We start from the raw sequence: 25,473 nt of genomic DNA on the forward strand, positions 1-25,473 counted from the left end.
TTCGTACTGTTTGTTTTGCAAATAAAAGTAATATGTTGTATTTTTTTCAATAATTTTATGCGAGAACAGAATTTACACATTTTCGTACATAATTATAAATTATATACAGATAACAGAATCTCGCTGTAAACCTCCCGCCAAAAAATACGCGCATTTACGCCCATAACTCAAGCATTCAACCTTTTTTGGTAATAATTATTTATTTAAAAAAAAATATAGTAAAAATTGTAAATTAACTAGTTAAAAAAATGGGATAAAATAGTTTTTATTCTTAAAAAATTGAATTTTTACGTTTCATCCCATACATTTTATTAAAGCTAGGTTTCGCGAACAATCGAACCATCTCGTAAAATTAATGCCTGTTAAACTATTTAAAAAAAAATTATCACAAATATTTATGTTCTGGTATTCAAAGTGTAAAATTATAACTGGAAATTAAATCTTGCATTCAGACAATCAAATTATCTGTGAAAATTATATAAAATTCTTTACTTTCAAATACAAATTTAAGAAATAAATTGCAGTTGTCAAAAAAAATTGTAGTCGAAGAACTCCTTTAAAATATTTGTTAGTGACGTAGCTTTGACAAAATTTTTTTTAAACAATTACGAAAGGAATATTTGAAAACATTTTTATATTATTTCAATTTTAATGTATAATGAGTTTCCGGTTATTATAAAGTATTATATCTTTGAAAGTAAAATGTTTTCCCTTCAAAATCGTTTACTGAAAAGATGAATTTCCATAACCATCGCGATTATTTTAAAAATATTTCTCGTTATTTTTAAGGTAATTTTTCGTATTTTAGTACAAAAATGTAAGTTGGCATAAAAAGGATGAATCTCTTATAAAATTGATTTTTTATTCAATGATACTTTACATTCTCAGCCCTTAGGCGTACATTATTCTCGTTTTTATCAAATTTCCTCTCGGTTTGTATAACCATATGTAAATATAATATATCTATCGTATTAAATAAAATAAATTTTTCTATCATCATCGAAAATTCCAAACTAAATTTGAAACCTAAACTCGATAATTCAATTCTAAAACTCACAATTCTCACGACTCTCGAGAATTTGAATCATCCAACTCAAATACAAAATTTCCTATCACTATTTACCTTCAACAACAAAACATCAATATCTAGATACAAAACATGTCTCTTTCGCACTGAGGCATGTAGTAGAGTTTTACAGAGTTAATATTTTGTAACATTATGTATAATTCACCAATAGTAAAAGAATTTAAAAAGAATTCCTCGACTCCGATCTAAGAGGCTAGAAGATTCTTTACGAAAGGATTTCTATCCGAAGACTACGCTTACCAAAATTCTATATAAATAGCGGCTACTTTAAACTTTAAGTTTAAAGTAAGCTGCGCGACGACAAAATAAATCCGTAAATTACGATTGTTAGATTACAAGGCGCACATCTTTCTTTTTATCGTAAGGCGCACCTTTGGGAAATATCTTAGGACGCTTCTCGATTATAACTTTTGCCTTCCTGCCAAGGATTTAATTTCTTTCAGGAGATACTAAACAAAAAATCTTATTTTTAACAGAGAAAGAAACTTAGTTTTTTCCTCTGGATTCTACAAAATCTTAAAAATAAAAAGACAAACTTAAAAAGTTCCCAAATGCAGAACGGCCACCGAAATCTTGGGGAAAAATATCCAGTCTTTTCCGAGTTTGTTTAAATAAGTTCCAAGCCTTAAAAAATGAAATTTTTTAAATTTGGATGAGTTTACTTTTAAACTTACATTCATAATAATTACTTTTACCAAATTATTTTCAGAAAAATGAGGTATTAATGTAACAGCTGTGAGGATTTGAGAACCATATATTTTATTTTTATTTATACTTGCATGATCCGAGTAGTAACGTTAATTTATAGGAAAAGCATATTAAGGCATATATGTTTTAGCGCTTTCCTAGAAAAGACAAATTTGTCCTTTGTATTCTACAATAATTTCCCGATTAGTGGCCATCCAGCCAATATAAAAGGTAAAAAAATCCCTGAAAATTTCGAGTAGCGTCCCGATAATTCTAAATATCCTTATTTAAAAAAATAATTCCTCAAATTCTACCCACTATAGATAGATCATTGCCGAGCGTTGTGTTCAGTTTCAAGTAGACACTCCCGCACGAGAATCCTCGCGTGCTGGATGCCCATCTTGAGTCTCTCAGCAGCGCTGCGACTTCCTGCATACGAAAGGCGAATATCCCTACCGAGTTCCTCGATGATGACCAACAACTGGGCGTATTTGCCCTGGCCAGGCACTGACGGAAAATTAATCGTACTCGATGGGCTGGCTTGAGGCGCAACCTGAACGCTCTGCACATTCTGCAGATTCCTCGGGTTTGGCACTGTGATCACAGGTTCTGGAATTCTGGGCACTTCTTGTTTCGGAGGAGGAGGAGGGTCATTCAACTTCGTTATCGTAATTTCGTTCAGCTTCGCGAGTTCCGTAAGTTTAGCCATCTCAGCCATCTTTGAGTACTCGGGCATTTTTGTGATGTCGTTCTGCATATTAGCCATCTTGATCATCTCGTTCATCTTTGTTTTCTCGTTAATCTTGGCAATTTCCTTGGCCATTTCGTTAATCTGAGCAATCTCATTAAGCTTAGTGATGTCGTTATTGTATTTGACCATTTCAGTCATCTTGACCATTTCGTTTAGCTTCGCTATCTCATTCATCCTCTGGACTTCGTTGATCTTCGCCATCTGGGACATCTTCATCATCTCGTTCATCTTGGCGATCTCGTTCATCTTCGAAATATCATTATATTTGGCCATCTCCGAGTACTTGACCATCTCGTTCATCTTGGCGATTTCGTTCATCTGCATTTGCATTTTCATGTACTCAGTGGTCTTTGCGTATTCAGCCATCTTCTCCATCTCGTAGCGTTTTGCCATGTCTTGGTTCATTTTGAGCTCGGTCATTTTGCTGAACTCGGCGAGTTGAGCCATTTGGACGATGTGCTCTGGGACTTTTCCTCGTTCCATCATTTGTTTGAGCTCTGCTGAAATTTTGTTCATGTTGAGCTCGGACATCTCAGCGATTGTCGCTGCATCTGGCATTTTGGAAAGCTCGGCGATTTTTGAGATTTCCCTCGCGAGATTCTCGTCAAGGCAGCGCTTCTTCTTGGCCCGGTGTCTGGCCATTCGTTGAGCTTCCTGCATTCTTCGGATTGCTGCTTGTTCCTCGGTTTCTTTCGCCCTGGAGTTCTTCATCCTTTCTGCGGCTGTGTATAATCTGAGAGCACGTTCCTCTGCTGTTTCTGACATCAGTTTCAGGCGTCGGTACTCTCGCATTTCCCTTACCTTCGTAAGGTAAGACTTTTTCTTGGACTTGGGCATAACAGAAGATTTTGAGCGAGGCACAAACAATCATCTAGGCAGTGATTCATGATTGTGGTCGAAGTTCAAAATATGTATTTAAGGATACACGCCGGGCATGCGAGTCCAACTACTCGAGTTCAACCAGTCAGATTTCTTCGAGTTGGTTCAGATGTAGAGGTATTTCTGGTGGGACGATTTCTGGAAAGACAAAAATGTGACAAAATTAGGTTTTTGATATGGACTGGAAAACTTGTTTTAACAAAAAAAATTGTTCTCAGAGAAGGAGATTATTTTTAGTATTTATTTAGCTATAATTATAGTAATAATGAAATAGAAAATACAGGGTGGCTGTAGGCCGGGGAAACCTGAAAGTCAAGGAAAAGTCTGGGGATTTATTGATCACGGAAAGCTGATTTTGACCAAAATCTTACAAAAGTCAGAGAATTTTTACAAGAGGTACCTTAAATGACTGTCAATGATAATAAATCAAACATTTAAAAGTAAATGTTAGGGAATTTTGAAAATAAAGTTTTGCGGCCACGCTGATAAAATATTCTTGATAATAATGTATTTTCCTTTTATTTGTATTTCTTTTTTTGCAGTGGCACCTTCCAAAAGATTATATTTTTGTTTATAAATTTTATTATTTGGTAGAAAATCTAACAATTTTTTCAATCTTCATGGTTAAAAATTCAATTATTTTGTTGAAAATCCGTATCATTGGGTCGAATTTAACTGTTTTTGACTTAAAATTAAGATATTTTCTAGATGAAACATCTACTATTACATTATTTGTTTAAAACTTTTTTTTCTTGTTGGAAATTAATTCTTTTAACTGGAAATTTCACCTCTTTGGTTGAAAATTTAACGTTTTTTGATTATTTAAACTAACTTTTCCATTTTTTTATGAAAATTGATCTTTTTGGTTGAAATTTTTTTTTTTACTGAAAATTAATCTTTTTAATTTTTTGTTGAAAATTGATCTTTTCTAGTTAATAATACAACTTATGTTCCAAAAATGTAATCGTTTGGTTGAAAATTTAACTATTTTAGTTAGTATAAAGTTTGTAAATTTCATATATTGGTTGAAAACTTAACAGTTCGGTTCATAATCTAAAGGTTTTGTTTTAAATTTGTTATTTTGATTTGCAAATTTTTTTATTTTAATCTGAAATTGTTTTATTTAGCTTATAAAAGATTTTGTGTTGAAAATGTCCCAGGTTAAACGAATAATAATGGCGAGGGAATTTTGAAAATAAAGTTTTTCGTCTATCAAAAAATAGTATTTTTTTAATTGGCAATAGCTGCTAATTCATACAGAGAAAAAATTTGCATCTAATAAGCAATACAACATTTACTATACTTTCTCAATATCCAGAGCTATTATTTTTGCCATTTTACGATTTTAAATAATGTCTGTGCTTTTATTCCTTTTTTGTGGTTGGATCATAACCTCCTTTCTGGCTCATATTAGAGAAAAAAATATAACGAAAGAAAAAAGAGGCAGAAAAGAAGTCAAAAATAGAAACTTATATTAATTAAAATTCAGATAATACCAGATAATACTTAGAAATAAAACCAAAGACAAATAAGAAGATTTACTTGGTCTGATATTGCAATATTTGCTGAAAATTGATTTGCATGTGTTAAAACTTGATTATCGAAAATAAAGAATCAATTTATTAAGTTGATAACCCCGTTCCAAACTCCATGAATTCTCGTTTTTTTTATTTCTTTCCATATGCTCCGAAAAAATTCTAACCTACAAAATTACGTTTGTTGCCACCTAAAATAAACAGGTGAAATTAGTGAGACGCTCTAATTTTCTAATTCAAGTTCACATTTCAATTGTTTCTTTCTATTTTTCACAGTTAACATATTTCACAACAATAAATAAAACAAACAAAGAGGTTAACTGCAAAGTTGACAAAAAAAAAAAAAAAAAACAATGCGGAGCATTAATTAGATAAAGTTTGATTTTTTAAAATCTACTTCATCAATCACGAAATTATATTTTCTCACATCATACTAGTTCATTACTAGAAAAGAAGAAACCCTATTTAAAGGTTTCGCAAACCTCTGACATGAATTGCATTTTTAATTAATTACACTTCAAGTAAAAAAACGCGGTATGAATTTGGAGTAACTCACGTGCTAGAATATCATTCACAGTAGTTTCACACTTCTCAACTAATTATAAAACTCCAGATCAACTCGTTATTCTACTCCGTTTACTAGATTCACTTAATAATTAATTCAATTAATCAGGTAATCGAGAATAAATTTGAGCGGACGAGCATCGCGTTCTTTCATGTTTTGAATAAAGTGATTTGTCGCGAATCGTGTCCGCATGCGCGAAATTCCAAGAACGCCGTCTTCTCGACTGCTCACCAATCAGAACAATGGCCGACACAATATTCATTAAACTTACAAAAAACTGATAAAAGTGCCTTTCATTGGTGAACTCTCGCTCCGATATTCTCGATTTTACATCAGTATCTTCTTCAATTCCGCCGCTTTTCCACAACCTCGATTTAAAGAAAAACACTTTCGGATTTATCAAGATATCTCGCAGACAAACGAACAAAAGGAAAATCAGCCGACGACATATAAGATTTTCAAGCCACTTAAAGGTCGTCCATCGTCGATAGGCTGCGTGTGACCGTGTGACGTTGTTGCGTTTATTGACCATAACCCCTTCTCTACTTTACTTGCGTTGTGTCTGCAACTTCACGACGGACAGGTGTGCGACGCTGGAGGAGAAATTATTGTCTTTTCGAGAAAAGGAAATCTTGAGTTTTCGACTTTTCGTGTGACAGAAGAAAAAGAAAAATTAGGTTTGGGGTTTGAGGATGTTTGGATAGCTTGAGCTTTGAGATGAGCCAATCCTGCAATTTTGAAGAATTCGATTCGAGAAGAAAAATTGGGAGAAAACGTACGTACCCATAAGAAAATTGTCTTGCTTCTGGACGACGCGATTGTAAGTATTGTCAATAGATTTTCAGCAGTCAGAAGGGGAGGTGGATAGGTGGGACTACCAATGACTTCTAAAAAATTAATTCCAGCGACTTGTGAAGTTTTGTTTCCATTTTCGAGAGCATTTTTAAGATGGTTTTTTTTGAAACAACTGGAGTAATTAGTTTAATTGAGTGAATTTATCTGGTTTATGTCAATTGGTAATTATAAATATAATGAGCTAGCCGACTTCAAAACTTTTTTTATTGATTCGTTACAACTTTGTTTCTCGAAATTTTTTTAAGATATTTACTTATATGACTCCAAAAGTTCAAGCTTTTTAAAAATGCGTGCATTGTAGTTATTTTTTAAGGTTTTTTTAAAGTTACTGACAGAAAAACTAATAAAAATCTATTACTTATGCTTAAATAAAAACAGAAATAATAACTTGGCTTTTAGGTCCAGTAATTTTTTATTTAAGAATTTATATTTTCGGGTTGAAAAGTTAACTGTTTTGTAAAAAATTAAATAAAAATTATGGTTGAAAATTCATTTCTTTCGTTATAAATGTAATTTTTGTGTGCAAAAAATTCAACTGTTTGCTTTAATATTAATGTGTTTCGGTTGGGGGTTTAACTGGTTTTGATATAACATTAAAAAGTTTCCGGGTAGAAATATGAACTGTTACAATTTTGGTTGAGAACATCATAGTTCGAGGTCCTAAAAATGTATCAGCTTGAACGATTCAAATTTAAAGTAATGATTAATTCTTGAATTTTAATTGCTGCTTTATTTTGAAATTATCTAATCCATAAGTTTTCATTTAAATTATTCTTTAAACTTTTTCAATTGAAAATTGTTTTTAATCATTAGAGATTTTAATTCAAATTGTTTAATTCTGATTTTATGTAAATTATATGAACAAGAGAGTCTGTAATGCTTTCAAATGATAGAATTTTGAATCATTCAAATAAACACCAAATCATTTTGAATTTGGTTGATATGCCATTGATCGAATTTTAACCTTTTATATTTTACAATTATTTAGCTATAAAGAATTTTAATTTTAAATTGTACAATTTTGAATATTTAAAAATTTAAACGGTTAAATTCTAAAACAAAATTTATACAATTTTGTAATTATTTAAATTAAAACCTAATAATTTTGAAATATAGAAAAATAGTTCAGATTGGCGTAGGTAAATCATCAACCTCCTATGTAGTAATAGTTAAAAATAAGATTATTTCGTTATACAAATATTATGCTTTTTTAAATGAAATTTTTATTTCATAAATAATTTTATTAATAATCAAACAGTCTTACATTTTGGAGTGGAAGCTTCCAAGGAGCTTTTAAAATACGTAATATTCTAAATTAAAATAATCGAGGAAAAAACCAGTTCTTTATCTAATGTTCTTCATAATTTTCTACATTGCAAGAAAATTTACTGAAAATATTTATTCTACCTAATACTTTATTTTATTGTAGTAATACATATTTTATTTTAATACAAATTCTAGGACCATTCAAAATCCTTTGAAGTTTAGCAATGAGTATTAATACTTCTTTCAAATTTTAACAGTGCGTTGATAAAAGTGTTCTACAAAAAATATCCTTAGAAATAAACAACTAGCCTGCACAACTCAGAAACAAAATCTCAGTTCTACTTCATTGTAAAAAATTCCTTTTCTTTGCCTCACTTACCAAACTATTTCTCACACTTCAGCTTCAACATCACTTGAGTTAATAAATCACTCAAAATCTAAAATCTAAATTATAATTCACTAGTGTCTCGAATTCACTTCAGTTTCCAGAAGACATTCTCTAATTAGCAATCTCGCTTCTGCGATTCCAGTTTTTAATCTCTCTATAGAAGTCCTACTTCCGACATAAGACAATCGAACATCTCTGCCCATTTCTTCAATTGCATTAAGCAACTGTGAATATTTACTCTCTCCAGGAGCAGATGCAGATGACATTACTAAATTATCAGACTCATCTCGATGGTTATAATCAGTGTGATTCGAAAAAGATTCCGAAATTGAAGACGTAATAAGAGGATTCGCGACTCGAAACAAAATATTCCTTTTCCTCAGCTCTGATATCAAAGCTATCTCTGCTAATCTCGCTGCTTCAAGAGCTCTCGTTTCTTCAAGTGCCTTTTTCCTCTTTGCTCTAAATTTGGCCATTCTTTGAGCATCGTGAAATCTGCGAATAATCGCTTCTTCTTCAGTTTCATGTGGTCTCGGCAAAGGCCTTCGAGTCATCTTCCTCTCTTCTGAAGATTCCGATTTACTTTTTGATTTTGAAGAATTAATTCTCCACCTTTTGTTGCTAGTTTTATCATCCCCGTTAGGCATCTTTCTAAATAGAATTCCTTTTGTATTCAATGGATGTTCTTTTTTAATGTTTGCATTCTAAGTCCCCGCTGCTCGAAACGCAGGTCAGAAGTAAGATTCTCTTGACATGAAGACTGTCGAAAATATGAGACGCTTGGTAGGGAGAAAGGCGAGTTGCCGGTCTTGAAACTACGTCACTTAGCTATCTCCATCTCACAAATTCGGTATTTAAAAAAAAATTCTGAGACTTTCGTAATGAAGTTGTGAGGCTTTTAATCGCACTTTTTTCACTGAGTTTGTTTCGAGATAATTTTTTAGAGGCGAGGCTTATTGAAGATTAAAATGACTAGACAGTGACTTCTTCCGCGTGCACGGACGTACCAATGGCTCAAGGTGATTCACTCCAAAAATAGCAATGCGCAATTAATCGGCAACGATGCAACATTTCTCGCCAATGCCCTTCTCTGTTCCGTATTCATAATATATACACATGCACTTAGCATATCTATAATCGCCTTTTCGAATAAAAATCCTCTTTTCGCAATCAAAAAAAACCCGATGCTTATTTAATTTAATATGGATCAATTTTCTCATTTTAATGGTACCGGATATCTTATTTATAAAATATTTAATTAGGACTAATGCTTTTAAAAACACTTTCCTGTACTTACCAGATTCTCTTCTCGTTTCAGATTTTCGCGCGCCATCAAACTTGAAATTTTCCTAGCGATGGAAACCACAAGCTTCACAACTTACGAATACTACTTTTTACTATTGCTAGTCGTATATCCTGTCTACTTATTTTTCAAATTATGGTCTTGGCTCGGTTGGCAGCTGTTCGTAAATAATTAAACTCACTTTTTGGTAAAATAGCTATAATACTTTTATTTCTCATTCTTCAATCACCTTTACGAATTTCATCTTTACGTATAAACTTTTTTCTTCAACTTATATACTATATATAAAATAGGTAATTAATATACATTCAGGTGAAAAATAAGATGTCTCTTGTAAAGATAATTGTATAAAAACGAATGGAAGGCAGAAAACTTCCACGACAAATTTCGTTGGTATTTCTTTAAGACGGCTCTTTGTCGGTTATTAAAAGTTCTTCCAATCCCATTTTGCCTAGATGTCTCCATATTCTGTACCTAGCTACATCCTTTCGCGTTATCATACCAACTACCTGAAAATTTCAATAATTTAAAAATATATGTTGCAGTTTAAATATTATTATGAATCAAATTAAATTACCTCATTTGTATCGTTTAAAACAGGCAAATGTCGAAGGCCCAGGGCCCTAAAAAGTCTAAAGGTTCGTGGCAGTGACGCAGACTGAAAAATAATAAATTTAAAAATATTCATTTTCTGCTTTATCTTCTCTTTATCTACGATAACAATAAAAACTTACATGTTGTAAAGTGTAGGGAGAAGGATTCATGAAAGGCCTTAAGTCTACCATGTACGTTTTTTCATCGTCAGTTATATCAACTTCATCTATGGTTGGATATCTCGGATAAGCAGAACGGAATGTTTTAATATCGATGCGATCCTCCCAGTTATCCGCGTATTCGTTGAAAATTTTGTTTTGTAAAATAACTATCAACTGCGATCGCAAAATCAATCCACGAAAACGGCCATAGCAGTTGATTTCATCCTGAAATTGAACACAAAGCTTCAAAACGGTTTTAAAATTATTTAAAGTTTTTTCAGTATGCGAGAGGAATATTTATACAATTTAAGACCTGGTCTGTGGTTGGTGGATCAACGACAGGAAATCCATTAAATGTAACGCATCGTAGAACCTCGATAATGTGCCCCACATTTTCAACCATTTTAAAAGAGACAACTGGGTGGCTCATTATTTCATGAGCGTATATGTTGTTTGTTAAGGGAGGCGCTTCCCAAGCGAGGAAAGGCACTCCTGCCATTTGTGTATGGATTTCGTAAATTCCCTGCAAAAAAAGAGAAATTAGTATTTTAATATCTGATTTAGTCACGGTTACTGCTAAATTCAAAGAAAAGAACTGTTGGTCAATTTCCGGCATTTCCTGGCTTGCAATCATTTTTTTCCGGTCATTAAAAGCAAAAAATCCAGCTTTCTAAGTTTAAATTTTATACTTTAAGCATTCAAAACTAAACTGCAAAATAATTCTGAATTCGAAGCACTTGAAATTCCGGCATTTTAAGTAAAAACGTTCATTAATGTACGCTATTACAAAATGGAGGCTTTCTCTTTTGAAAAAATTTGATTCTAAAATTCAATAAAACATTCGAAATTCTACAATTTTCACTTTAAAGGTCGCAAGCTTTTAAAAAATGGTAAGCCTAAAATTAAGGAAACTGAAAAATTAAAAAATTATAATAAATTTTTCGACTGAATTATTCAGTTTGCAGATCAAAAAATAAATTCCCTGTAATTTTCACTGTTCAAAATTGAAGAGCATTAAATTTAAAAAATTGAATTATTCTAAAAAAATGTTGAAAATGATACAATTAGAATTTGACAACATTAATTAAAAATAGAAAATTTTATTAAATCTTGAATTTGAAAAATAATGATAAAAAATGCAGAGATTTAAAAACGAAACCTTTTACATTAAAGTCTTCAAAATGAAACAGTTTAAATTTCAGGTTTTTGAAAGTAACCAATTTTAGGATTAGGCAATTATTTTAATGAATGAAAGACCTGTTTTTGGAAGATTTAAAAGTAGATTTGTATCTGGCCCAATATGTACCTCGTTGAAGAAGTCAGCTACCCATTTTGCCATTATTAGAACAATAATAATCGGTAGGCCGAAAGCTATTCCTTGCGTGGCTTCTATTAAAATGGCCGTTAAACTGATTGTCATTCGGACGACTCCTCCTAATTGTGCAGCAGCACCGAGCAATGCATATCTTCCAGGATCCAAATTCTAAAATAAATAGTTAATGAGAATAATAAAAAAATCACATTTAGACAATTCTTTTATGTTTTCACCTTTTCTGACAAAAATGAGAAAGTTTCAACGCAATATAGTTATATTTTCAGTCAAAGAGATGAATTTTATCTTAAACCTAAGCGAAATGAGTTCATATTTCAATCAAAAAAGATTTTAATTTTATCTCAAAAACAGTTGAACTTCTCCAAAAATACTAATTTTTATCCCAGAATATTAATTTTCGATATTTTTAGAAATGCTTTGAAATTTGTTTGAAATGTTAAAAAAATTCTTCAAATTAATTTTTCAAACTGAAAAATTATTTAAAAAATCTCCACGGAATTTTAAGAATAGTTACATATTTACTTTATTGAAATCTTCCACAATGGTGAAAAAGGTTAAAAAAAATTGATTTGGAATTTTCAAAAATGTGCATTTTGTTACAATTTTTATTGAAATCTTTTCAAGGTCTAAATCATTTTTTAATCTTTTCAAAGCTTCTAATCACCTCTTACATTTCATCGAACTTTTTGTAATATTTTGTAAAATTTCGAAATTTTGCTTTAAAATCTTCTACGCTCTTTTTCGAAATTTTAAGAAGTCATTGGATATCATTTTCAACTTTCTCATAAAATCAATTTTTCAGCAAAACGAATCATAAAAAAAATTATGCTTTATGATAACTTTGCGGAACTCTTCACTTAAGATGGTCGCTAGAGAGATTGATCAGCAACCTGGGTAGGATCAGTGTTCCGGAACAAACGCATTATTTAAATGAATAACACGGGAATTCTAGATCAATCTAAAAATACAAATCCCCTTCCCCACATTACTCCCTTCTTTTTAAAGCTTCTAAATATCTTTTCAAATAATTCATTTTTATTTTTAAAAAATTAATCGGGTCAAATAAAAAAATGGTCTTTCTTTTTCGAGATGTTTCGAAGTATTTAAAACTTAAATTAATCTTTTAAAATAAAACCCAAATCATTTTTAAATTTCCCAGAAATCTCATTATCGACACCGACAATTTTTTCACCGTTACCGATAGTGTATACATTTCGTAAATTAAGATATTCTAAGTTTTTGTCCGTAATTTTATTTTCTTCATCTCTTGGATAGTGTGAAAAAATTCACAAATTATATTGTTGTAGCAAAATGTTCAGAACCTAATTATTTTCTAATATTAAAAATAATTTACAATGAAAACTTGCACTTTTTTCAATTATGTTTAGAAACATTTGAAAATAAATGTTATCATGAAATAAAATTACTTTTTTGGAAATTTTAGTTTCGACAACAATGTACGCAAAATATCATTACACCACTTTTTTTAGACAGGATAATTAGTTATTTTCACTTTATCGTCAGCTAAATCCACTTTGTTGATTGCTGACGGGAAAACAATGAATCAAATACACGGGATTTAATTAATTTTTGCCGTATTTTGTTAATTTATTCGTAACAGCTAATTTTTTATATGTATTTCGAAACCAGTTTTTATTTTTGAGTTACTATTTAATGAAATAATAAAATGACAATAGTTATTATTTATTACAAAGATATAACCTATATAAAGTTTTGTTCCATGCCTTTCATCCATTGTTTTCTCCTTAGCTAGAGTTCTTAAACTTCCGAGAATTTAAGTTCATGTTATATAACCGAGAATATGATTTTTAACAATATTTTTATTGTTCAGGTTATATCAGCGGTTGAATATAAATTATTTTCTAGTTCAGACATTCAGGAATTACAATGTTTCATATACGAATTTTAAATTGTCAAATGTATTGATTTATTTCAAACGAAAAAAATTTCTACTCTAAAAGGTGACTCTTTAACAAAATACTGGAATTTTCAACAAAATAATTGAGTTTTTAACATAATAGTTGATTATTCAACCTAAAAAGGCAAATTGACAACGAAAAAGTGTCATAGTTTTTGTTCTGATAAAAAAAGAATGAAATTTATACAACAATAGAAAAGAATTTTAAAACCAAAAAGACGAATTTACAATAAATAAAGGTTTTTCACTCAAAAAGTAAATAAAATTTTATCTAAATTATTGAATCTTCAAATCAGAAGACAAAATTTCTTTATAAAAATTCAATTTTCAAGCTAAAAATATGTCTGTTTAACAAAACATTAATTTTCCACGAAAGTTATGCATTTTTACACAAAAAAGGGAAATTTCAAACTAAAAAATAATTTTTTTAAAACAAAAAAAAACGCGAATTTTTAACTAAAAAATCTTAATCTTAAAAAATTGAAGTTCTATTTTCTGTTAAAAAATGAAATATAAACCGAAAAAAAGTATTTTCCACTAAACAGTTAAATTTTCAACCAGGCATAAGCTTTCAATAAAGAAAAATTTCACAATGTAGTTTAACTTTGACCCAAGTAGTTTAATCTTCAATTAAAAAAACTTAATTTCAACAAGATAATTAAACTTTTAACCAACAGGATAACTTTTCAACTTAAAACATAAATTTTTAACAAAAAAAATGATTTCTTAACAAAGCGATTCAACCAAATGTTTTAAACAAATTAGTTGAATTATCAAGCAAAGAAGAACGATTTTTAACCAAAAAATTGCTTTTCATACAAAAAATGAAATTTCTTCTATAACAGGTGAAGTTTTAAATCAAAAAGATAAATATTCAAAAAAATAGTTGAATTTTCTGTTGAAAAAAGATTTTTGTCGAGTTTTCACGTTCAAACTATGAATTTTTTAACAAGAAATAATTGTCTACCAAAAAAATTGAATTTTCAATCCAAATAGATGAATTTTTAACAAAAAAGGAGGACTTTTTAACAAAATTGTTGAATTCTCTAGCAAATAGTTGCATCAAAAAATGTGAAATTTATCTTGAAGCAGAATAATTTTTTATCACAAAAAAAGTTGAGTTTTCATCCGAAGAAGATTCCAGTTAACTCAGTAACGTCAAAAATTGAATTTTTGTAACACAAAAAAAAAATAAGTTTCTACGAAAAAAAATTGAATTTTCAATCCAAAAAGATGAATTTTTCAACCAAAACGGATGAATTTTTAACAAAATAGTTCAATTCTCTACCAAATAGTTTCATTTTTATCCAAGAAAGATCAATTTTATAGTAAAACAGATGAATTTGTAATAAAAAAAAATTTTTTGTTTATAAGTGGAACTTTCATCCAGAAAATATTTCAGTTAATTTTTCAACACCAAAATATACATTTTAAAGAAAAAGTAAATTTTCTACGAAATAGTTAAGTTTTCAAGAGAATAGTATAATAGCTTAATTTCTAACCAAACAGTTGCATTTTTATAAAAAAAAATGTAATTTCTGCTAAAGCAGGCAAACTTTAAAATAAAAAAGACAAACTTTCAAAAAAAAAGAGTTGAATTTTCAATCGAAAAGTTAACGAAAAAAATGCAGTGTTCTATTAATTAAAAGAAATTCTGAGATTCTCATAAATTCTCAGAGAATTTATTTCTCGGTTATATTCTCCGTAATATTCTCATTCTCGTTACCATTCTCAAAGTAATATAACCGGCTCGGAACTCTACCCTTAGCACTCAAAGAAGTCAAGTTTGCTGGTGGTTAAAGTGAAAATACCTGATTTAAAATCGATTAAATGGCTGCTTCGAATTTAAAATTATTCCCTTCTGTTAACACTCCCAATTATAAAATCTAGACTTTTAATCTATAGTTTCTGTTTAAAGTTGCATATTTTACAATGCTTATATTTTAAAATATTGATATTTGCAAAAGGTTTAACTTAAAAAAATGTATTGACTTACCATTGATGGAAGGATGTGGTTAAGACCAGAACCCATTAATCTACCCCATCCAGCACCAATTAAAAGCGACGGAATAAATAATCCACTCGACATCGAAAGACCAAAAGTGAAGGCCGCCAAGAAAAAGTAAAGTATAACGAATATAAACAGCGTTAGAGCGTTATATTTTCCTGGAGCATCGTGCAAAAGAGACTGAACGGTTTTCTCAGGTGTGTGAAACCACAAGTCAGCAGCAACATTGTACTTTCCATCCTCACAAAATAATTGGATCGAATCATTACGACCATTTTCAACAACTTGACAATCATTACTCCAGAATATCATTAGAAACCCCATTGTGGTACCCATTGCGGCTACAGCCAGAGCTTCCAGGACTTTCACCCACCTTTTTTTTATGCATTTCATTCTGAAGCAAGAGATTTTGTAATTTACGTGATTCCACAGTGCTCCCAGAAGACCTCCAATCATTCCCATCAACATGAAGAGTGGAATTTCGTAAATTTGATAATTTATAGTTTCAAATTTTCCGAAATTCAAGAGTCCCGGATTGGAAAGATCACCAAAATGGCCTTCGCGATAGGCACTTAGAACAACATTCAACGTGAAAGTAGTAATCATACTCGCAAAAAATGTCCTCCATGTCAAACTTTGATTGAAGAAGCTGGTGCCTTCCTCGATACTAAAGAGAACCCCACCTGAATTTTTTTATTTTTTAATTAATCGAAACTGAGTTAATCAATTTTAGGGCTCGGACTCGCGCAAATATTCACACTAGTTGACACTTTTTTGAGCATTGCCAGTATTTTTATAAAAATGTCACAAATGATACTATTGTTTCGTAATTCGCTGCTAATACCATTATTTCTGGAAAATGTAATAAATTCCAGGTCTTTTTTTCGATTCTTTCAGAGGCAATAAATAAAATTTTTTAATCTTACTACTTCGATTTTAGAGAAATTTAGAAACTTTTAGATGAGGGAAAAAATATCATCTGTGAAGAATGACCGCATGAAATTAAACTTATTTAAGCTCTGATTAATTTTATTTGAAAAAATATAGAAAATAATTCAAAATTAATTCCTACTTCACTAATTCCAATAAAATGAATAAATTTCCTAGAAAAAAACGATACATTTAATTTAGAAGTATTGTTAAATTTAAAAAAAATCTACATAATTTGAATAGCCCTCAGATTGAAAGGTTCTTTCGACTTTTCGAAGAAAAATCTTTCAAAATTCTAGCATTTCCACTTGTAACACTTATTGGTTGAAAATTTGAAAGATGAAAATTGAATATGGTTTCGAAAAATAATTATATCAAATTAAAGACTTTTATAATCAGCAATTTGAATTTGAAGTTGAAAAGTCGAAATTAATTTGGAAAATTTTTCTTAATCTTTGAAAATATTTTGATAAGAATTTAATTAGTTTCATTTTATGTGGTTATTCTTCATTAATGTTATTTTTCTATTCCTCTAAAAGTCTATAAATTTATGTAGAATGGATTTATAAGCGTAACATTTAGAATTTTCAAATTACGTTTAAAAACGCCGGAAGAAGACCTGAAATTTAGAAATCAAAATTCTGAAGCAACGCCAGCATAAGAAATTGAATTAAAAAGTTTTTTTTTTTAAATTTCATCAAATGATAATAAAACATAAAAATAGCACTTCCATAAATTAGCTTTAGAACTTACGTGAAAAAATCTTTTAGAAATTGTGAAATTTTTTTAATTTACAGAAATCTTTGAAATTATTAAAAGATCTGTTAAATCTTCTGAAATCTGTAAACTCTTTGTAAAATTTGTGAAATCTTCTGAAAACTTTCAAAGTCCTTGTGAAAATTGTTTAGTCTTTCTGAAATCTTTGAAATGTATGACAATCTTGGAAGTTATTGAAATCGTTGTCAAATCTTTTGAAATCTTTAGAGTTTGTAAAATCTTTTAATTCTTCTCATAAAAAAGTTTATATTTCTTTTAATTTCATCCAATGATAACAAAATAACATTTCTCTAAATTAGACTTAGAATTCATAAAATAGCATTTTAGAAATTTAAAATAATTAAAATAAAAAATATTGTATGTCCTATCACTTAAAAAAAATTGAATTGTCTCGACAGTTAATTTCATTCGTGCAAATATAATTTTAATATTGACTATTTTTCCAAATTTTTGCCACTATTGGTACAATTTTTGATCTCTGAAGAGAATCCGAACTCTCAAATTTTAATAAATTGTAATTCACTGATTTTAAATACTTCAAACGAACCAATTGGTGCACCAAAGGCAGCAGCAACTCCACAAGCTGCACCTCCAGAAACAAAATCTCTTTTTTCATGATCCTCTCTAAAATACTGGAAGAATCCGAAATCTTTATTAAAACTCGTGCTCTTCCCTTGAGATATTCCAGCAGCAACGACTGCTCCAGAGTGAATCATTGGTCCTTCCTTGGAAAATTAATGTTATTTAGTAATCGGAAACCGATACCTATTGTTTTGAATTCGATTGAAAAAATATAATACCTTTCCACCGGCTAGACCTCCAACAACTGTTGTTATAACTCCTATAATTTTCACAGCCAGAGTTTTGATCCGCACTACTCGTGGAACTTTGATTCCGTTTAAATAACATTTTACTTGAGGAATGCCACTTCCGGCCGCCACTGGTTCTACGTATGTTACTAAAAGTGCTCCTATTAGGACCACAGCTATATTTATAACTAGCCATAATATGTATGGCACTATTAGACAATTTTCTACTGCACACTTATTTACATCTGTGATATCGAATTTAAGGAAAAATAGTTTAGGTTTATTTGGTCATTCAAACATGTTTAAGACTTTTTAAGAGGCTGATGCCTACTCTTGAAATATGATGTATAAGCCTTCATAAAATGTTTGAAATCTTTGATATCTTCATATTCATATTTATTGAAATCGTTATGAAATTGTATACATTTTTTATATACATAATATTTGCAAAATCTTTTGAAATCTTCGAAATCAGTAAAAGAATTTGTGGCTTTTCGCGACTCTCAATAATAATGCTTTAGTTTTTGGGACCCGTGAATTATCAAGAAGATTTAGATTTTCATCAGGCCTTCTTTGTCATTTACGTATCTCAAAGCCACAAATCCCAAAACTAGAATCTGTAAAATCTTTAAAATTTATGGAAATCTTTCAAATATGTTGGAAACTTCTGAAAACTTGTGAAATCTTTTGAAATCTTTTAAATCTTTGTGATTTTTTATTACCTTTTTGAAATGTTTAAAATTTACGAAAACCTTTAAAAATAGGTAAATATTTCGAAAGTTTTTTGATATTTTTGTAAAATCTTACAAAACTTGGTCTTATCTTTTAAATATTTAAGAAATCTTCTGACAATTTTGTCAAACCTTCTGAGAACTTTTGAAATATTGTGACATTCTTCGAATGTTTCTGAAAGCTTTGAAATTTACGAAAACCTTCGAAGTTATGAAAATCTTTGTGAAATCTCTGCCCAATCTGTTGAAATTTTAGAAATCTTTAAAATCTTTCTGAAATCTTAGAATACTAAGTGAAATATTTTTATTCTTTAAGAAATCTTTGTGAAATCTTTTAAAAACTTTTGTAATGTTTACAATATTTTGATATCTTTGTGAAATTTGTTTAATCTTTCTGAAATTTGTTATATTTACGGAAATCTTTGAATCTATTTAAAACTTTGTTATATTTTTGTGAAATATTTGAAATGTTGAACTTAAGTGTACACTCACAAGTCGAATAGTGAAACCCTCGGGACTTATGTCTTTAATTTAATGATAGATTCATTTACTTTAAATCATTCTCTACGACGTTACTTGTAGTTTTGATGATTCTAATCATTAACTGAGTTGTATCAATTCTATATTAAGAATGGAACTAGTACTTTTTTATAATACGAACATAACTTTCCGCAAAAATTGTATTGAAAAGTCTGATCTTATTTTTATCAACTTTTATAATTATAAAAGGATACATTTTTGCAATAATTTATATTTTACATGCGATAGTTCTTCTATCGAAATGTCGACATAGCAGGCGATTAGGGCTGTGAAAATTCCTATTAGAAGGAAGATAAACCATCTCGCTAATTTCTTTCTAATTATGAACTTATACCCCTTATTCCTTTCCTCGTCTAAAAGCAAATTATTTTCACACGGATCGTAGTCGAGACTCTATAATATTAAATACTCTTTGAAATTTTTAAACCCAAACATTTTTCAGTATAAAGTAAAGAGATACAAATTTATTATTTTCTGAAAATAAAAAATTTTATTGTTATATAATGTCAGAATAAAAATACCTCGTATTTTGTAGAAAGAAAATTTGTTCCTCCTGGATGTATTTCTCCGGTATTTAGTCTTCTATTCTGACGATTAGAAAGACTTTCGATAATACTGTTAAAACCGTAGCTGGAATTTCCTGAGCTTACATTCTGTGAAAGATAAGTATTCAAAAATCAGTGATTCATTGCTTATCGGTTATTGTTCTATTTTAACATTAATTGCGCAGCATGGTTTGCATATAATTTCTCGGATATACTGGAACTCCGGATTCCAACTCTAATCTGTTCTTGAAAGTGGAGATTTTTTAAAATACAAATGCGACTGATTTTTATCCGATATTTTTCTCAGAATTTGACTAAACTTTACACTAGCCTCCAATGTCAAATTTCAGTCGGTGGTTACTACTATCTACCCGGAGAGTGGTGGTCGCCGAGCACGTGTCAGGTTTTGTTTGTCAAATTCTGCGCGTGCTGTGACTTATGATACATAAGGGATCATTCACAAACTACGTAACGCGTCTTTATTTTGTTTAAATAAAGATCAGAATATAAGTTCCGTGAAGTGTACAGTGATACAGCGAAATGGAAAAAAGAAAAACGCGTTACGTAGTTTGTGAATGATCCTTAAGGCAAACAACTGAAATTGACAGGACGTAATCTCTGAAACTTATTTTAAATTTCAGCCAAAACAACTTCAGTGATTTCCAGGAGCTCCTAAGATATGATAATAAATGTCCAAGCGTATCTGCGTCGAGTCTCAGTCTTACTCGCTTCTAAAGCGACTGAAATTCGGCGCAGACACGCTTGGACATTTTTAATCGCATCTCAAGAACCCGGGAAGACTTTTTAAAAGTTTTATGGGCTGCAATTAAAGATAAGACTTCAAAGACTAATTCGTATGAATTTCGGATTTTTGCTACAACTTTCCTAGGTCATTCTACAAGTTGAATCCGAAGCACAAAATTCGAGAAATTCTTGATTTTTTTTAAAGTTCACGCACAGTATATTTTCTTCGAAATATCGAAAACATCTGTATTTGGGCTCATTTGAAACGCAATTGGACAAGCTTCTCAACGTTTTTTTTTAAACAGTTTCTCACTCAATTTTTAAACTAGTAGTCACGTTTCAAAGTCAGAAGTGATTTTTAATAGTACTTTCGCTGATCGTGCTGACAATTTTCAACGGTAGTATATACTTTCAATTTTAATCAGAATTAAAATGTATAACTATAAAAAATGGTGACATTTTAATTGAAAAAATTAGAATTAAAATTTTTCTCATTAAAGCTTTATAATCAGAAAATGTTTAATTATTAGCGTTAGCAACTGACAAATGATTAAATTCGTGAATACGTGTCAAATTTTAATTTTTTCAAATGGAATACTTTAACAGTTTTTAACAGACATTTTTAAGCCGAAAACGTTTAAAGTCAAGTAATTTCTCATTCGAGTATTACAGTCTTTACACTCTTTTCCCTATCCCCCTTTCCCATTTTTTAAAGAATTGATCTTTTTGCCCCTGTTTTCAAGAGACTTTTCCTTTTTCTCGCTTTTTCGTTGAAATGCGAACTAAAGTAAAAGAAACCAATCAGAAAATTTAACTATTTTTTGTTGAAAGTTCATTCTTTTTGGTTGAAAATTTAATTTTTTTATGAAAATTTATCTTTTTTAGTCGAAAATTGGTTTCTTGATTGTAAGCCCAACTATTTGGCTTTTGAATGAAACTGTTGGCTTGGAATCACATAATTATATTTTTGAAAATTCAATCACTTGGTTAAAAATTCATCTTTCTTCATTAAAAATGATCTATATGTTAAAAAGTCAACATTTTAGGCAGACGATTGAACTGTCTTCTAAAAAAATCGACCTTTTGGTTTGAATATCCCAATATTTGGTTGAAAAAGCAACTGTCTTTGGTAGAGGTTTAATTTTTTTATTTTAAAATTCGATCATTTAGTTGAAAATTCATATAGTTTGTTTAAATGCCGCATTTTTTGTAAAAGATAGAAACTATTTTGTTAAAGATTCATCTTTTGTAATAAAAATTTCGTTTTTATGAATTTAAATGGCATCTTTTAGGGTTGAAAACAACTTTTTTGTTGAAAATTAACTTTTTTCTTTTGTCAAAAATTCGTCTCTTGTGATAGAAATTTCAACTATTTTTTCGAGAAGAAGCACCCTCTTTCCCATTTTCGAGAGCATTTGGGCCTGTGAAGTCATCAAAAATCTTAAGTCAGAGTCTCCGCTTAAGTTATGAAGTCTCAAATTGAAAGGCTTTATAGTTGAGTAATTTAAAGTTTAAAATATGCAAAATGATTGTTTCTGAATTTGAAAATTAATGTAAATTATAAATTCTTCTCGTTAGAAAATAATCCTAATTGACAAGTTTATAAATCCAGAAAGAAATGTTTTTAACTCAAAAATTTTTTTTAATACAACTATTTTTTATTTAAACGCAAAATATTTTGAGGTTCAAATATCAACGTTTTAATTTCTCCTTGAAAATCCATCGTTTTGGGTTGAAATAGAAATATTTTAACTGCAAATTTTACTATTTTAATTTTTCTTGAAAATAGGTATTTCTTGGTAATTTTATCAATTTTTTCGGTTGAAAATTCAAATCTACTTTGTTGACGGTCCGATTTGTTAGAAATGTTTTTCTCGGTTGAAGTATCATCTTTTTAAATTCTCATCATTTATGATTGAGAAAGTATTAGAATTGACGGAAATTTTACAACACACTTTTTCAACGGATCTCCACATTTCGAGACCCGCTGAATCCGGAAATCAGGTTTTCACGATGGCGTCTGTCCGGCCGTCTGTCCGTAAACACGATAACTCTCGAAAAAATGAACGAATCAAATTCATCTTTGGCACACTTTTTTAGGTCCTAAAAGAAAGGACGAGTTCGTGAACCAGCCATTTTTGATAAAAATTCAAAAAGTGAGAGCATTTTGAAAATTTTTGAAACAACTTTTTTCTGAATTTGAAAATTCTATGTACGAATCTTTATAGTACTAAAAAGAACAAACAATTTATTCTTAAGATTTTTTTTAGATAAAAAGAAAATTCTCAGAGTTATAGCGTTTTCAAAATTTTTTTAATCGACCGAAAATCAAAAATTGAAGTCAAAAAACGCACGATATGAAAAAAAGTCAAGAGAAGAAAAACATTTCTTTTTGAAAGCCCTACAAGATTATCATAACCAATTTTTGGATTTTCTTCAAAAATCGAAAATTCAAATTTTGATTGCACAAAAAATAATGGAAAATAAAAAATTCCACTTTGTGGACAAACTATGTAGGATACAAAAAAGGATGAATTAACAAAAATGGTTATCCTAAAAAATATCTATAATTTCGTTAAGAATCACTTCTTGATAGGACGCGTACTTTTTGTTTTATTCGTGAAAAATAACATTGAAATAAAATAAAATAAAAAAAATGTGTAGAAAAACGACGAAAGTTACGAGAAAAAATCCAACAAAACCTGTTTACAAATGTCTGTCGGAAATGAAGCGTGCAACGCGAGTGTCACGATGAGAATGTGTGCCTCAAAGCCTACAGAGCTTTGAGAAACTTAATCTTTGACTATACTTAATTAAGTAGGCAATTCAGAATATGAAGACGCATATAAATACCGCCATCTAAAAGAGATCTTTTTGATAAAGTTTTTTTCAAGCATTCCAAATGCAAAGAATAAATATCCGAGCGCGAAGCGCGAGGTGCAATTATGTTCGAGCGCGAAGCGCGAGATTCAACCGTCGCACGCTCAAACTTGTGGGCACATCATCGCCATCAACACATCATCGCCTAGCGCGCGATGAGGATGTGCCCGCGAGTAGGGTAGATTTTTGTATTGAAAACTGAACGACTTTGTTGAAAAGTTGTCTTTTTTGGTTTATGTTTTTGGTTGAAGTATCAAATATTACCTTTTCCGTTGAAAATTCATCTCTTTGGTTAAAAACTTAACTATTTTGTTAAAAATTCTCTGTTTTAGTTAAAAATTCATCTTACTGGTTGAAATATTAACTTTTTTGTAGAAAATTCATTCCGTATTGCATTAAATATGTTATTTGTATAATAATTTTATATCAAAGAATTTATTACCCTATTAATCCTCTATTTTTATGAAAAATTATCCCCTCTCCCCTGTGTCGAGAGCATTTTGGGTTGTGAAGTCTGATTTATAAAAAATTCAAATTATATGTACAATCTCAAATGTAAAGCCTTTATTGGTGAGTAATTTCAAGTTTAAAATGTTAAAAATGAATGTTCCTGAATTTCAAAATTAATGTAAATTATAAACTTCGCTGGTTGGAAAATAGTTACATTTTAAAGTTTAAAAGTTGAGCAAGAAACGTTTTAAGCCTAGATTTAGAGTTTTTCATGCTGAAAAACTATGGATAAAAAATTGCTTTAACTTTAAAGTTTATTTCGATTGTTCAGAGAGTATTTGAAAATCAAATTAAAATTATTAATTCTATATTGCTAAACAAGTTATTATTTCAGCCATTCGGTATCTATTACGTCTTTTGTCAAAAGGTCATGCCACTTTCTTTGTAATTTTATGTATTTAATGCGACTAATTATAATGACGCAATCTCCATACTTGTGAGTTTATATCTTAAACAATTCAAAAATTAACCTCTTTTAACAAAAAAAAAGGTCGATATATAGTTTTAAAATTTCTTGATTAGGTTTTTATAAATCGAATAGTTATTTAACAGTTATTGTGCGAAATATTGTTTATGGCATAAACAAGTGGAAGTTGAGTTGCAAGTTGTTTCTGTTTTGATGAATAACATTTTTGAGGTTAGGTTCATGTGTTAAGTAAAGAAAAACTAAGATTGAAGTGGCAATAATTCTTACCCGAAACCTGACATTGACACTATCATGTGCATATGATGGGAAATTATTTCGAGGTGTATTTCTAGACTTAAGGAGTCTTTCTCTGTCATCTCGATCTCGACTGTCATTCAGACTGCTGGTCTCACTGACAGCGTCATTAATTAGAAAAGGAGATGTTGTTGGAGTCGACATTGCACTAAATTCACTATTTTCTTATTATTACTATTAACGAGTCACATTTTAAAGTAAATATTTTGTTGGTGCCTTCTTTGTTCTGTAATGTTTTGTGAGACACTGAACGAATTGACACCATTGAGAAATGACACCAGTTCAATGCTTTCGTGCTTGCTTTCACAATAAAGAACGTGAAAACCCCCTTTGTTGCTAGAGGACAGTGGTCACGTGATTTCTGAATTACTCATGTCGGTACTCCCCCGTATTGCGGAAGCTGTGGTACATTTCATATCAGTTTTGATATAAGAACTTTTCTTGCATAAGCACGATAAATACTTATTTAACCATTGAAGACAAAACAAATTAAAAGCGAGAAGATAAAACTGAAAACCTAACCACAAATTCTTTTTTTTTTAACACAAGCATGAAGTACTACACACAAGATTAATTTTGACAACAAAAATCTTAGAAATTTCCATGGACATAGGAAACAAGGGACTAGGCATGCCATTGTGGGGGTGATGCAATGAGGGGGGGGGGGGGGGGGGGGGGTACACCACCTTTTGATGTCCCGCGACAAACATGGCAGCGCCCACATGTTTATATTTTCATGCACAGTTTGTCGGCAAAAATGCTCGTGCGCATAATCAAATGGCACATCGTAAGATGGCGGCTCTCCCCACTCATGGAATTCTCCCCCCTCCCGTGGATTTAACCCCGCTCGCCTAAGGTAGGGCAGCATGCCTAATCCCGTGTTTCCTATGTCCATGGAAATTTCACATAGATAATTAGCTTGACCTAGGCCTTTG

At 30.3% G+C, this 25,473-nt stretch overlaps 2 protein-coding genes across 4 annotated transcripts; both read right to left on the bottom strand.

The window, feature by feature from the left end:
* Positions 1-841: 841 nt before the first annotated feature.
* LOC117170762 lies at positions 842-6,360 on the bottom strand. Of its 3 annotated transcripts, none has more exons than XM_033357798.1 (2): positions 6,288-6,360; positions 842-3,542 (listed from the first exon to the last, which is right to left on the bottom strand). In XM_033357798.1, exon 2 carries the CDS (start codon positions 3,360-3,362, stop codon positions 2,103-2,105), a length of 1,260 nt encoding a protein of 419 aa, XP_033213689.1. In that variant the 5' UTR covers positions 3,363-3,542; positions 6,288-6,360; the 3' UTR covers positions 842-2,102. The 3 variants fall into 3 exon arrangements, with proteins under 3 accessions (XP_033213689.1, XP_033213688.1, XP_033213687.1); XM_033357797.1 differs by lacking the exon at positions 6,288-6,360 and adding an exon at positions 5,776-6,023; XM_033357796.1 differs by lacking the exon at positions 6,288-6,360 and adding an exon at positions 5,496-5,701.
* Positions 6,361-9,665: 3,305 nt separating this feature from the next.
* On the bottom strand, positions 9,666-25,053 carry LOC117170761 (H(+)/Cl(-) exchange transporter 7). The gene is made up of 11 exons (XM_033357794.1): positions 24,512-25,053; positions 19,660-19,791; positions 19,333-19,531; positions 17,859-18,112; positions 17,606-17,783; positions 15,340-16,034; positions 11,378-11,554; positions 10,385-10,594; positions 10,051-10,296; positions 9,894-9,974; positions 9,666-9,825 (listed from the first exon to the last, which is right to left on the bottom strand). Exons 1-11 carry the CDS (start codon positions 24,680-24,682, stop codon positions 9,718-9,720), a joined length of 2,451 nt encoding a protein of 816 aa, XP_033213685.1. The 5' UTR covers positions 24,683-25,053; the 3' UTR covers positions 9,666-9,717.
* Positions 25,054-25,473: the final 420 nt, after the last annotated feature.

The sequence above is a fragment of the Belonocnema kinseyi genome, chromosome 4 (assembly GCF_010883055.1).
Source record: "Belonocnema kinseyi isolate 2016_QV_RU_SX_M_011 chromosome 4, B_treatae_v1, whole genome shotgun sequence".
NCBI classification, from domain to species: domain Eukaryota; kingdom Metazoa; phylum Arthropoda; class Insecta; order Hymenoptera; family Cynipidae; genus Belonocnema; species Belonocnema kinseyi.